At 31.6% G+C, this 15158-nt stretch overlaps 7 protein-coding genes and 1 pseudogene across 8 annotated transcripts, besides 2 other annotated features; 6 read left to right on the top strand and 2 right to left on the bottom strand.

Moving 5' to 3' along the window:
• Positions 1–8067: part of a mobile genetic element that runs on past the window's edge.
• TVAGG3_0605680 (uncharacterized protein) lies at positions 190–2502 on the top strand (the record flags this gene model as incomplete). The annotated part of the gene is made up of 1 exon (XM_051239884.1): positions 190–2502. The coding sequence occupies one exon, from the start codon at positions 190–192 to the stop codon at positions 2500–2502; it is 2313 nt and encodes a 770-aa protein (XP_051097708.1).
• On the bottom strand, positions 2769–3272 carry TVAGG3_0605670 (uncharacterized protein; the record flags this gene model as incomplete). Its single annotated transcript, XM_001582751.1, has 1 exon — positions 2769–3272. One exon carries the CDS (start codon positions 3270–3272, stop codon positions 2769–2771), a length of 504 nt encoding a protein of 167 aa, XP_001582801.1.
• On the top strand, positions 3372–6104 carry TVAGG3_0605660 (organellar and viral DNA polymerase type B; the record flags this gene model as incomplete). Its single annotated transcript, XM_001280891.2, has 1 exon — positions 3372–6104. One exon carries the CDS (start codon positions 3372–3374, stop codon positions 6102–6104), a length of 2733 nt encoding a protein of 910 aa, XP_001280892.2.
• Positions 6327–7304, top strand: TVAGG3_0605650 (organellar and viral DNA polymerase type B; the record flags this gene model as incomplete). Its single annotated transcript, XM_001582752.1, has 1 exon — positions 6327–7304. One exon carries the CDS (start codon positions 6327–6329, stop codon positions 7302–7304), a length of 978 nt encoding a protein of 325 aa, XP_001582802.1.
• Positions 8068–8087: 20 nt separating the features above from the next.
• TVAGG3_0605630 lies at positions 8088–8237 on the bottom strand (annotated as a pseudogene). The gene has a single exon. A coding segment is annotated over exon 1 (150 nt).
• Positions 8088–8333: a mobile genetic element.
• A 4325-nt stretch (positions 8334–12658) lies between these two features.
• On the top strand, positions 12659–13024 carry TVAGG3_0605610 (uncharacterized protein; the record flags this gene model as incomplete). The annotated part of the gene is made up of 1 exon (XM_001582753.1): positions 12659–13024. The coding sequence occupies one exon, from the start codon at positions 12659–12661 to the stop codon at positions 13022–13024; it is 366 nt and encodes a 121-aa protein (XP_001582803.1).
• Positions 13025–13043: 19 nt separating this feature from the next.
• TVAGG3_0605600 (phage tail repeat-like family) lies at positions 13044–13628 on the top strand (the record flags this gene model as incomplete). Its single annotated transcript, XM_051239883.1, has 1 exon — positions 13044–13628. The coding sequence occupies one exon, from the start codon at positions 13044–13046 to the stop codon at positions 13626–13628; it is 585 nt and encodes a 194-aa protein (XP_051097707.1).
• Positions 13629–13673: 45 nt separating this feature from the next.
• Positions 13674–14882, top strand: TVAGG3_0605590 (uncharacterized protein; the record flags this gene model as incomplete). Its single annotated transcript, XM_051239882.1, has 1 exon — positions 13674–14882. A coding segment is annotated over one exon (1209 nt), but the record flags the coding sequence as incomplete, so codon positions are not given.
• Between the last annotated feature and the right edge of the window lie 276 nt (positions 14883–15158).

Raw genomic sequence — 15158 nt, 5'->3', positions numbered from 1 at the left:
TTTAGGTTATTCAATAATTAATTATTTTTGAATAACTGAAGGTGTCACCACGTCACCATGTCACCAGGTTAATTAAATTCTTTTAAAATTAATGACAACATGACATTTAGACAACAGTCTCGGAAATTTGATGCAGTCCAAAAATAAAGTTAGTTTTAAAATTATTTTTATTTTTTTATTCCTATATAAATGACAGCAACAAACAACAACAGCAACTTTATCATTTCTGATGAAAATATCATTGATTCATTAGCTGAGGAATTAGTTGTGGCAGAAACTAAAACCCTCAACGAAAGAATTGGTGAAAATAAGATTGATTTACATAACTACCTCAAACACGATGGAGGAAGAGGAAGGAAAACTGGTACGGCTTTATTAGTAAATAAAATTCCAAATTTAACTATTATAGATGTTGATATCAATAAATCGTACAATGATGAACTTAAAGAAACAGTTAGAAAAGATATTTTATCAAAACTTTCGGATAAAGATGTTATCGTTAAAACCGCTTCAGGAGGTCTTCACATTTATTGCAACACTAATTTCTTCTATTCAGCCTCGAACAGAATGATTAAATGTTATTCATGCAATGATTACGATATTGATATAATGACTTCTATGGATGATTCAAAGCGTTCATTAGTGGTTATGGCTGATTCAAGAGTTCGCAAGAATGCAACAGAACCAATAAAAACATACTCATTCATTCGTGGAAGTTATGATTCAACATTAACTAGAACCGTAAACGATATATTAAATGATTTGAATATTAAGGTAAGGGTTGAACAGAAGAACGAAGAAATAAAGAGTATAATGAATGAAAACAAAGATGTAAACATTGACGATAAACTTGCCCAGAGCATAGTCGATGGTATTAGTGATTTTGAAGTACATAATGACGGTGGGAACATGAATTTAGAAAAAGAAATAACATTATTCACACTGTTTCAAGCTATTAATTCATTTCCGGATCATTTAATTAATGAAGCCTACGATAACGTTTATAACTTCTGCAGTTTAACAGAAAATGCAAAAAGTAATTTTGAAAAAGCACGTAGTAGATATGCACATTTAATGACTTCTCCATTTGTTTTGGTGAAGATTCTAAAACTTTATCAAAAGGAATATTATGATGAATACGTTTTACCTTTATTATGTAAACCAAAAATAACATTTGATATAAAACTTGATGATTCATTCTTGATAACAGATATTAGACGTAAGGCTGAAAATCATCAGTATAAAAACAGTTCTGAAGTAATTGAGGATTTATCACGTGTCATTCGTTTTGTAGATTGTGTAAATAAATATTTCATTCAAAAGGATTACAACATACACGACAAAATGAATCAAATATCATTCGTTCTTCAATCAAACATGAAAGAGTCACTCAAAATGATTAAATTATTTAAAGAAGAAGGTAAAACCATAATAGCATGGGATGTACTACTAAATCAATTATCCTCATTAACCGTTAAGGGTGTTTGCTTCAAATCTGATTCTCCAGATGTTTTCTCAACGTTTCAGGGTTATAAATACAACGTTCTCGAAAAGCCAGATTACTCAAAAATTGAAATGTTTATGAATTTCATTAAAGAAGCCATTTGTGATAATAATGATGAAGTGTATAAATACCTTCTCGGCTGGATTGCATCAATTATTCAACATCCTGGAGTTAAGAATGAAACAGCAATTATTTTGAAAGGACTTCAGGGAACAGGTAAAAACAGATTTACAGACATTATTTCTGAACTTCTCGCCGGTTATTCATGCAAAAACATTACTGAAATAAGTGAGCTAACGGGTAATTTTAACTCGGTTGTTGAGAATAAAATGTTTCGTGTACTTAATGAACTCAAGAATGTTGGTGAAGATAGACTCGCAAACTTCAACGCTTTGAAATCAATTATTACGGATAATCAAATAAGAATTAATGAAAAGAATCAACCCAGAAGAACTGCCCAGAACGTTGCAAACTTCATTTTCATAACTAACAACGTCTACCCTGTCAAAATTGAAGTTGGAGACAGAAGATATGTAGTTTTAAGGGTTAATGGTAAATTTAAGGGTCAATTTGATTACTTCAAGAATTTAATGAATTCATGCACAAAGGAATTTTATGATAACCTTTTAACATATTTCCTCAATTACGACCTTTCATCATTTAATGTACGAATTATACCGATGACTGAAGCCAAACAAGATTTAATAGAATTATCAACAAATCCTTTAGATGAATGGATAAATACACATTATGATGAATTGTGTGCAGGTATGACGTGTAAAAATGCTCTATGCTGCAAACCATCAGACATGAAAGACAAAAACTTTCAAATGAGCATTAAGGATAAATGTGAAAGGAAACAAAGAAGAATAGATGGTAAACAGACATGGTGTTATGTTTTGAAAGAAGAAATGAAAGGATTATATAAACAGGTTGAACCAAACGATAATGATGATTCATTTACTGACGATGAAATACCTGTAAATGATGCAGTATAAAGTATGATTGGAATTTATTTTTTCATTAATCCCACCTGTGATGTCTAAATGTCATGTTGTCACACTTTTTAAAAGAAGTTAATTAACCAGGTGACACATGGTGACGTGGTGACACCTTCAGTTATTCAAAAATAATTCATAAATGCCTACCTCCTTTCGTACCTGTTGTCTAAATGTCATGTTGTCAGTAAATTTTAAAGAAGTTAATTAACCAGGTGACACATGGTGACGTGGTGACACCTTCAGTTATTCAAAAATAAATTTTCTTATAAAGCCTCAGGGTCTATTTCCTCAATCACTTCACTTCCTTCTTCATCATATTCAATCGTTGCTTCCTCAATTACTGGTAGGAGTTTATGAATAACATCTTTATTCGTTATCGTCTTCAGTGATGAAGGATAATATTTCACAACTACTTCACCTGGAGGGCTCTTTGAGCCCATCTCGGCGCCTTGCGCCTTCTTATATTCTTTCTGCTGTGATAAATCTAAGGCGATGCTGAAAAATTCAGCGTTGGAGTTCTTCATAATCGTATAATGAGAATCTTTAATATTTACAAATATTCCTTTCTGTTTAAGTAATACTGCTATTTCATGTGGTGTGTAACGTTTTCTGTCAATAATGATAGCGTATGGTTTAACAAACTGACCGTATTTAGATTCTTTCACAAACTTTTTATTTAATATAACGTTCACGTTTTTTCCATTTATGAATTCACCCTTAACAGCAGTAGCGAGAGCATTGTATGAATAGAACTTGTATTCAGACATTATTTTATTAAAATTAAAAATATAAATTATTTTAAAAAAATAAGTTTATTTTTAAATTATATTTTTTACGGAAAATATTTTTTTTATTTTCCATAAAAGATGTATAAAAAGCCATCTAGATTAGACCATGAAGAAATTAAGAAGTTATTGAAGAATGCTGACATTGAAGTTAGCAAAAGATATGCGACTAACAAATCTTCATTAGCTAAATACCTCAATGATTACAGAGGTGAAATCAGTTACGAGAAAATTAATGATTACATTAATAACAAAACATTTCCTTTAAATGATGTTCAGGTTAATTTATATCATAAACAATCAGTACCGAAGGAAGTTAGGCAGGAAATTCATGATATGATGAATGTTGATGTAGGAAGGACAAGGACAGCAGTACCGAAGGAAGTAAGAAAAGAAATGTATGATATAACTAATGATGATGTAGGAAAGACGCGTAAGGTAGTACCAAAAGAAGTAAGGCAGGAAATGCACGATATAACTAATGTTAATGTAGGTGAAACGAGAAAGAAGAAAAGCGATGAAGAAAAGAAAAATATAGCTATAAAATATGCAAAAGCAATTGCACAATTACGCAAAGCAAACGAAGTGATTAAATCTATAGATGATAAAGCTCTCTATGGTGAGAAATGGTTAAAGAAGGATGAAAATAATAAACGCAAAAATGTTAAAGCAGGAAATAGAATCATAGATTTTAACATTCGTGAACTCAATGAAGAAAACAGAAATTACCTACATGAACGTTTCGGTAAAATGTTTATTAGGCTTCTGCAGAAGATAAAAGTAAATTCACAGCAAAAATGGATGATTTGTTATAAACTTGATGGTAAATTTACTAATTCAACATTGAATATCGAGAACATCGGAGCTTTACTTCATCAGTTAAAGCAAGAAAACTTTATAACAGAGATTGAAGCAAACGCAGCCGGAATTATAGAAAAACATTATGATTTCTTCATGACAAATATTAAGAACCTCGAAGAAATTAAAATGTATGATTTAACTGAATATGAAGGATTAACGATGAGCGATATTAAGAAAGGTAAGCCACAGAAGAGAGAAAAAAGAGATGAAAGCAAATTATCAAAAGACCAGAAAGAAATTTTAGAGGCGTTAAAGCAAACAGGAAACCAAAAACTAATTGATACTTTCTGGAGGGATAATGGTGAAAAGAGAACGAATAAAAAGAGAAGTGGTGAGTTTTGGAAATATATTTGCAGATTACCTATAAATCTTGAACGCTATCAAATTTTCAATGAACTTAACAAAAGAACTGCAAAATTGATGACAGAAGATAACTGCTTCGTTTATGCTTGCATTCAGGCTGGAGTTGATGAGGAGACTGTAGACCACATGCGTGAAGTCATTAGAGTTAAAGATTTTCCACAAAATAAGATTCAGGAAATTTCTAACGCAACAGGCATAGCATTTAATGTTACCATTGGTTATTTCGATAATTCAAAAGATAATAAGACAGTTCATTATACACCATCGAAAACAGAAATAAGGAAAACTATTGATTTATTACTCGTCGAAGACCATTATATGTTAAATGAAAGATTACCCATGACAACATATTTTATCAAAAATTATAACGAAATTCTCAAATCATTAGGCGGCTGGAATATCGAGCGTCAAATGAAAATATATAAGAGAAGAGAAAATAAATTTGTCATTGATTCTTCACGAACAACTGCTTTATGGGAAATTTTGAAAACATTAAGAGAATGCAATTACTTTGAACCTTTATCTTATGGTGAACTTTTCACTTATGCAACAGATTTATATAAACAAAATCTCGCACCGTTTAAAGATTTAAATTATACTCCTAAATACTGTGTTCAGTTAAAGAAAAAGTCTGAAAGTAAAGATAGTGATAAATCAAAACAAAAATTCATTCCTGAACACATTTTCTTCGCTGACTTTGAATGTAGCACTGATGGAGTTCATAAAGCCTTTAACATTTGTTATGACAGTGAAGATGGAAAGATTAGCGAAAGCATTTGGGGTCAAAATTGTGCAACAGAATTTTTAGAAAGAATTCCAGATAAGAGTTTAGTATCTTTTCATAATCTCAGTTATGATATCAATTTCATTTTAAGACATTTAACAGAAATCAGTGGTACACCAATTATTAAGGGTTCTAGAACAATGCAGATAACGGGAATATATAAAGGTAAAGCAATCATTATAAAACATTCATACACTGTTATAAATAAGAAGCTTAAACTATTTCCTGAAATGTTTCATTTACAAACAGGTCCTAAGGAAGTATTCCCATACAAATACTATTCAAGTTCTTTATTAGCTAATGATAACAGAACTGGTGTCATTTCTGAAGCATGTAAGTTTGTCCAGGATGTTGAAACGTTCATGAAAAACATAGATTTAATCGAAAACTGCAGAATAAATGAAAACCATTTCGATTTAGAAAAATATAGCTCATTTTACTGTAAACAGGACGTAAGGATTTTAAGAGAAGGTTTCGTTAAGTTCAGAAATGATATATTAAAAGAATTTGATTTAAACGTTTATGATTACGTTAGCATTTGTTCAATTGCTAATAAATTATTTGAGAACAGAGTATACTTCCCTAATGGAAATTTATATGACCTATCAAATAAACCTCGTGAGTTTATTTCACGCTGTATTCAAGGTGGAAGATGTATGTTAGCTGATAATAAGAAACAAAAGAGCGAAAAGAAACTCATTGCTGACTTCGATGCTGTCTCACTATATCCATCCGCTATCGCGAGACTTTATACTTTAGAAGGAATTCCGAAAGTTTTGAAGCCAGAAATGTTAAACAGTGAATAATTGTTAAAACATTTATTCGATGATGACCAGGGCGAGCCTGAAGGTGAGAAATTCATTTCTGGCTTCTTCGTTTTAATAAAAATAACTGATATCAAGATTAAAAGACATTTTCCACTTATAACAGTCGATCCAGAATTAAACCCGGAGCTAAAGGCGAAAAGCACCAAGGACAAAGCCAAGGACAAAGCCACTGTTCCAAGAAGTTCAAACACATGCTGTTTAATGTATGTGGACCACATCACTTTACAAGATTTAATAAAATATCAGGGCATCAGCTGCGAAGTATTACAGGGTTACTACTATGATGAAAAGAGAGATTTTAGAATAAGAGATGAAGTAAAGAAATTGTTTGAATTGAGATTAAAGTATAAGAAGGAAGAAAACCCGCTACAAGAAAATATTAAATTAATTTTGAACAGTATTTATGGAAAAACTATTTTGTCCCCGATAGAGTCGAAAATTAAAATCATTGATGATAAAGATGCTGTTAGGTATGCCATCAGAAATTATAATCATATTATTAAGTTCGAAGGTTTAGATGGTTCGGATAAAACTATTTTCAAACTAACTAAAAGCATTTGCAGACACTTTAACTTTTGCCCCTTAGGTGTTAATATCTTATCTATGTCGAAACGTATCATGAATGAAGTATTTTGCACGATTGAAGACTTAGGATTAAAAGCGTTTTATCAGGATACATATTCGATGCACATTTACAATGAAGACATACCAAAACTCGCTGCAGAGTTTAAGAAGAGGTATGATCGCGAACTTATTGGAAAGAATTTAGGTCAGTTCCATTCCGACTTTGCAGAAATCACAAAAGGTAAACAAAGTTTAGCTTATAAGTCGATATTTTGTGGAAAGAAGACTTACATTGACTTACTCACTAATGATTTAAATGAAGTTGCATTTCACTGCAGAATGAAAGGCGTAAAACAAGATGTTATAGCTTTAACAGCAAATGAAATGTTTCCTGAAGCAGTTAAATGTGTTTATGATGAAGATAAAGGATTAATGATTCCTCAGGGAAAATATGATAAAGATAGTGAGTTTTCAGTTATGAAATTATATGAAGCCCTTCATAGTAGTCAGGAAATTGCATTTGATTTATGCAAATCATCAGCACCGTGTTTTGAAGAGAAGTTTAACTTTTCAATAACGACTAAAAATACTTTCATAAGAAAGTTAAAGTTCTGAAGTCATTTATGATATAATATATTTTTATCGTTCAAGACAAAAATAAACTTTTCATATTAAATTATGTAAGCGTTTGAATTTACTATATGTAATGCACGTTCTTTTGTTATATGAACCATTTATGTTTTCATTAATGTATAGTTCTTTATACTGACGACCGTTATAATAATAAAACAAATCTGCATTGATGTCGTAAAATAAATCCTCAAATTCATGATTTCCATAATGTGAAACAGTAATTGAATTTTCACTGATTTCATCAACGAAATTATATTCTACTCCATTTGCTTTACTTCTATTTCTATTATTTGTAGAACTTGAACACCAATGTAAATTATCAATCTTATTATTATTTCTAACTTTATCGTAATGGTCAACTTCCCCAAAACTATCAGGATTATCAATCCACTGAATAGCTATTAATCTATGCTTAAGATATTTTTACCGTTAAGGGTTAATCTTATATATCCATTCTTTTCTTCATACTCACTGACAGTCTTTCCGTTTTTCTTCCTTCTTATTTGATACGGATATTCAGTGTTTATTTCATAATCTTCATCAGCTACTAATGTTTCCCAGTTATTTTCCATCTTTTTATAAAAATAAAAAAATCAGAAAATTAAAAATTAACTAGTTTTATTTTTATTCATCACCTCCATCAGCAGCTAAATTATAATCATCAATTCTAACAGCAGGAATGCCAGCTGGTCTGACTTGAATAGCGAAACAAGCATTTCTAAGAAATCCTAATAAAGGTTTGACACCAATGAAAAAAATAAAATGATATTTTTGCAAGAGCGAGGATGTTTTCTTTATGATTCATTAAAAAAATGAAAAAATCCCGCCAAAATTTCCCGCGAAACCGCCTCTTGTCTCAAAATTCATTTTATATCCCGGCATGGCGCCAAAATACAACATACTCATCATATACATATATTCATATTTTTTATTATATATTTATAATCAGCATATATCTCCTTTAATAGTCTCATATAGAGCGCTGTGCTAAACGCACCTTTGGACACCCTATATAAATATTTTATCGTTTTATTTTCTTGTTTTAGAAATGTTTTTTATTGAAAAATCAATAAAACTAACTCCAAAATAAAATTTTTGATTTAAAGACACTATGATGACACCAGGCAAATCTTCCAAGACACCTATCGTCGGGAATCTAACAACCCTATCATATATATAGTTCATTTATAACTTTTATACTATCTATTGTGTGATAATTAGAACTAGCTCTAATATATCTATATTATATCATTATTCCATTACAGAATAGAGTTTTTCACGAATTCTCAGGAAAACAATTGAGCTGCGGAAGCTTTTGTCATTTTAACAATACGAGATCGTTTAATTGCAGTATTTCTTTTGGGGCCAAAGCATTTTTCCTGATAATAGTAAGAAAAATGATTAAAATTGTAATTATTTTTGGAATTTTTGGTATTGACAATTGCAGTTCCCGATTTTGAATATGTATCAAAATATGAATCTGAAATTGTAAAAGTATCACCCTCATAACCCCAATTTCCAAACATGTAAACAGCATTGTTATTTCTAAATATACAGTGATCAATATTAGTTTTGTAAGTGTTTTCAAATAAAACTTGTTTATTATTTTTTCCGCATTTATTTCCTATAGCATTGCAATATGAAGCTGTCCTTATACATGAATCATAATAACTAAAAAATGCAAACGAACGACTTTCTGTCTGAGTATTTTCTCTGAATGACGAATATTTACATATACCAGGACCTCCTGAAATGCCACTTGAGATCGATGCTTTTTCTCTATTTTTGTTGTTTGTGATGTTGCTATTATAAAAACGTTGTTCGCCATGCGACATTTCTAAAGTTTTATCTGGGACTGTTACACTATCAGCACATCTAACACATGTAACTTCATATACATAATTTTTATTGGATGTTCCAAACTTAACATTTGAAGAAAATGCCATGGCACTAGTTGATGATACAGATGCAAAATAACAATTTCTCTGTTGTACTAAATGCCCTTCTCCTTTGCAATTATAGCAAAAAGATCCGCCTTCATCTGTGGAACTGCATTTGTAAAATATACATTCTTCAACCATTGTGGAAATGGCGTATTCGCTCTTAATGTAAATTGCCCCATATGATTTGCATTTTTTAAATAAACAATTAAAAATGTAATAATTTTTATTACATGTATCATCAAATAGAGCTTTATTATTAGTCTTACTGTTTTTTACTTGATTACCAAAAAATTCAGACCAGCTGAATTTTTTTGATATTTTCAAGTATGATATTCATTTGGGCGTATATCTATATATTAATTGCATTTAGTCTGTCTATAAAAACATTTTCCCCGTTTTTATTTTGATTTACATGACTCAACTATTTGGAAAATAATTTGATCATATTACTTCAATAATTAAGGTTGTCAAAAATTATGGGCTTTGGTATATTCTATAAATTATTCGTATAAACTCATCAAAAAGATATTTAAATGGGAGATATCTTTCAATGATCTAGGTTGTAAAAAACGGTAATTTATGTTATTTGAAAAATTTCTTTGGTAATCATATTCTGTATCTCCCATTAATAATATCATAAATAATTGGACACGGTTCTTCATCATTCTTGACATTTAAAGAAATCCACATTAAGTGACAGAATAAAATGACTAGAACAATCCCACGATCTAGATACGTCATTACACCATCATTTTGCCATCTGGGCTCGATTCTACTTGCTTTTGGATCATCTCTATCGAATCTATATTGAAATTCTTTTTCATCCATTGAGATATGTTTTTCAACTAAAATTTCGATATATTTATCAGCTTGCATAAAGAATATCTTTTCATAAATCGGATGCATTCTTATTATTCTTAAGAATATATATAAATATAGACCATATTTGCTTGACATAAAATTGATGATTTTTGAATATTTTTTATTAAAGCAAACCAAGCGTGTATCGGAATTATCATACACAAATCTATCAAAATCTTTAATATTACGAGATTTGTTTTGAATATTCTGATAAAAACGATTGAATTTTTCTTTTGTTTCTTCATTCATTATATATTTTTCTTTTAACAGATAAATGACTGTTTCATTTTCATCATATGAGATATTTAAAGGTTGGAATTCCCATGATCCAAAATTAAAATTGTACCGACCTGCGAAAGTTTCAGTATCACCCCCTTCACTAACATACGTTCTTGATATAGCATGATCGGAAATCATTGGTTGCTGAGAAAGGAATGAATTAACATATTCCTCATTATTAATATTGCGGATCATACTGAAGAAAGTTTTTGCGCCTGGTATTGAAACTACAACTAACACTACCAATAGAAAAGCGAACACATATAAATATAGGAACTCGCTGGATCCATCTTGAATAATGGTCATTGACTTTTTGTAAAAGTGTCAAACTTTTTGGAAATTTTATTCTTATTATTTCTTTTTCACTTCACATCATTCATTCTTTTCATCGAATATTATATGACATATAATACAAAGTATATGACAAACAAAATGGAACTAAAAAATCAAATAAAGAATTCCTTATACTTTATAAAATTTACATGTCAAAATGGAATTCCTTTTCAATGTTTATAAATCGCCACCTAAAAGCTTGCCCATTCATTAAAAAACACACATTTTCCATGATACATAATATTTAGAACATCCAACACCTTTTTGGAGTATTGTTTTTCATAAATTCTCAGGAAAACAACTCAGCTGCGGAAGGCTTTGCCATTTTACAATATAGATCTTTGAAAAATTTCTTGAATTAGTAAGAAAATTCGGTTGTACATAAGCAGATATATCGAATCACATTTTATATTTGAAGCTAAATATCTAGAAACAAGTTTTATAATATGAAGTAATGAAAAATTTGGGATGAATTTGCGCGAAATTCTTAGTTGGAATTGAAAAATTTGCAATATTGTTACTTGAAATGCTAAATATTTGACAAAAAATGATTGTGAGTCGATTGTCATGATTGCAATTGCAATAGAATTATTATAGTGAATTTGGAAAGATGGAAAATTTTTAAAATCTCTGTAATCCGGAACAAGTTTTATATATGAAGTATTGTGTATCATACCCATATAAAATAAAAACTATCTTCAGTATCATACAGGTCAGGTAAGTGGGGCTTCCAGGCGCGTTGCGCCCTCTAGCCCATAAGAAATTTTGCCCAAGACCCAAGAGGAGGACCGAACCCCAGCCGACCAGCCAGTGACAAAACCAAAACCGTTGTTATTTACATCATATTAATGATGTCACTTTTTAAAATGTCACTTTTTGTGTCACTTTTCACAAATTATATATGTTTTCATGTTTTGTCACTTTTCTATCACTTTTCGGGTAAAAACATTTTTATTATTATATATAAATGAATTTTACAAAACCGCCGTTACCGTTCTTTGGAAATAAGAGTAAATGTAAAGATATTGAGAGAAGTTAAGAAACTACCGAATGGTCTAATATTTGTAGATTTGTTCGGTGGAAGTTTCTATATATCCCATTTATGTCATACCGTATTTCCTGACTCAAAGATTATATGCAATGACTTCGACAACTATATGGACCGTCTCAAACATATTCCAGACACAAATAATATATTGAAAGAGTTAAAAGAAAAGATACCTATAGGTAAGATGGAACGTATACCATTAGATAAGAAAAATATTGTGAGAGAGGTTTTGAAAAAAGCAGAATATATAGACTGGGATAGTATATCTGCTAGACTATTATATAGTGGTTCTATAAGAGTTCATGACATTGAAACACTTATGTCAAAAGTTTTATATCTTAACTATACAAATGTTTTCAAAGAGGACATAGAAAAATATATTGAGGGTATAGAGTTTGTGAGATGTCATTGGACAGAGTTGTATGAAAAATATAAAGACAAGGAAAATGTTTTCTTTATAATGGACCCGCCGTTCTATAACACATGGGATTTTCAATACCAAGTAGACTGGACTTTGAGAGACTCTTTAGAAACTTTAGACGTTATACATAACCATCCATGCTTTTACTTTACATCCGATAAAAGTGATTTGGAAACCGTTATGAGATGGTTAGAGGACATACATGACTATGAGTTTATATATGACAAGATAGAATATGAGAGAGGTCCTATAAACTGGAGAAAGTGTCACAATAAAGAAATTTTATTAGTAAGTAAATGTGGTTTGAAATAGGACTACTTGTTTTAGGTTTTTTCCATTGTGTCATTTATTTATTTGACGTGGCAGAAAAGTACAGAGAATATGAAGATGAACCAATGTCTGCAAATGTTCAGCATATGTACTCGTAAGAGATATTTTTATCTAATATTAAATGGACGCACAGAACTTAGCGAATGCACAGCAACCTGGACAACCAAACCCAGAGAATATTCCAAATGAAGTTAGAATACAAGCTGCAATGGCAAACTATGGTCAAGTGCCAACAGATGTACAAATGCAAACTGCCATGTCAAATGACGCTGCGTTAGGTTTGCCACCATGGTATGCAAATATGAGATGGAAAGAGTTTTATACAAACCCTGAAGCATTGAGACAAATGAGTTCAAGATGGATTTGTCGGCTTCCAGCATTTAAACCGATACCATATAGTCAGGCTCAGCATGTGAAACTGAATGATATTATTAAAGGAACCATCCCACCTCCACAACAACAACCAGTTGAAAACAAACCAAACTAAAATTTTTTACTGAGATGAAATGACCGAAGAAGTTGAAACGGTAGATTTGACACCACAAACAAAAAGTTCAGAACCATTGTCAAAACCTGTCAAAGAACTTACAGATGAAGAGAAAAATTCAATAATAGAAAGTGCCAGGTCTGGAAATACAAACCCTAACTATAAAGTCACTTTTCATAGAAATGGAACGGCTAGTATCTCAAAAAAGAAACAGACTCTCACAAATAAAATATTGAAGTCTGAAGGAGCTTTCGAGACAACAGATGGAAAAGTTTACTTCACTGACCAACAGTTCATTATAGAACATCTCATTGACTTAGAGTCGAAATATTCTAAACTTTACAACAAACACAAAAAGTTGAAAGGAAAACAAAAACAAATGGCATATGATATTTATGAAGATGTTGACGACACAACTGTTCCTGCAAGTGAAGTAAAGTCAGAGGAACCGAAAAGTGACGAAAAACCGATAGAAGAAGAAAAACCAAAAACTGAAGATAAACCAAAACCAAAGTTTAGTTTCCAAACTAAACCAAGTCAACCTTCATTAGCTGGTATGGGTTGGCGTCAAAGACTTATGGCAGCAGGCGGTTATGTAAAGTAAAGAAAAAAATATTTTTTTATTTTTATAAAAATGCCCCCATATAGAATGGACAGAAAGTCTGCTAGAATAAAAGCAGAGTTACAAAGATATGGTTGGAGAGTTTCGAAGAAGTTTAAATATAGGAAGGGAAAGCCAATAAAAGTCTATGACAAACTGGCTGGTCTGACCTACGAATTAGATTTGGAAACAGCACGTGCCAATTATCCAAACAGACTAGAGAGGTTAGAAGAAGAACGTCTTATGGACATGCCTTTCGATGTTAGTGAACCTCAGGTTGAAGGACACGACGGCTTTGCCAGATTCTACTGGAAACATGACGAACAATTACATCCTTTAAGAAGGAAAAAAGGTAGTGCAGAGGATGGTCATGCTCCTATGGAAAGAACAAGATATGCATATGAGAAGTACCGTGAAGTTAGAAGTCAAATTACTTCTGGTCGAACCTTTACAGTAAACTTTGACGAAGGAAAGAACAAAGAAGGCTTCATGGGTGTACTTGCTGCAATTCAAGACGGAAATAAGAAAGGACACAATCTCAGATTGACCATAACAGATTTGGATGGTCACATTTACTATGCACATGGCAATGAACAAACAGCCGCAAAACTTCTTGACGCTTTCAAGACTACAAAGAGAGAACAAATGGTTGACTCCGACTCAGACATTTTGAATGCAATTGAAGGAATTGCAAGTGTCAAGTTCGAATGGTACCAACCTAACCCTCAAGTAGTGAGACAACATGCTGGATACTTCCCCTTCATAAATAAGTCTGACATTGACTTGACAAGGTATGGAATTTACAATTCAATTGAAACAATTGTCAACGAACCTTGCATTCTTACATGTCTCAGGAACTCTGGTCTTGTTACAGATGAGAAGATGAAGTATCTTGAGTCATGTGTGAAGACAAGGTACATTCTCAGAGGTCAATTGGCAAAAATTGCACCGTTGGCAAATGTCAATATCCGAGTCAACATTCCGACTGAGAAAGGTTCTTCACATGACGACTATGTTGTTGACAAAGACTTACCATGGTTGAAGATTGTAATTGTCCACAACCACTTCATGTTGAACGAAAGTCTTACAAACCCATTCTTTGGTAAAAGTAAGTGCAACATTGTCAGAGCTGTCAACATTCTTTTCGAGAAAGGTTTGTTGGAACCAATTCCAGATGACAAGCTGACAGAAACTTTTGTACCAAAAGACGAAACAAACTTTTCATTGTTAGCAAGACCAAAAGTTGTTCCAGACAAAGTTCTAGTACAAAAGAAGTACACAGTTCCACAAGGAGTTGGTTTGTTCGGATACCAACCTGAACCAGAAGAACTTCCAATGAGGTTGCAAGAACTTCAAGATGCTATAAACAAACTTCCATTGAGACATCCAATTGACGTCAGATTGTATTGGAGAGCATCTGAGTTAGGTCAGAAGGTTTTATATGAAACAGGTTGCTTCGACGATGTTTATGAGATAACAGGAGAAGTTTCTCAGAAGATAAGAGACTCACTTGAATTTCCACAAACTGGACCA

The sequence above is a fragment of the Trichomonas vaginalis genome, chromosome II (assembly GCF_026262505.1).
Source record: "Trichomonas vaginalis G3 chromosome II, whole genome shotgun sequence".
Taxonomy (NCBI): domain Eukaryota; phylum Parabasalia; order Trichomonadida; family Trichomonadidae; genus Trichomonas; species Trichomonas vaginalis.
The sequence above is the reverse complement of the archived record's forward strand: the minus strand, read 5'-3'. Positions and strand labels throughout refer to the sequence as shown.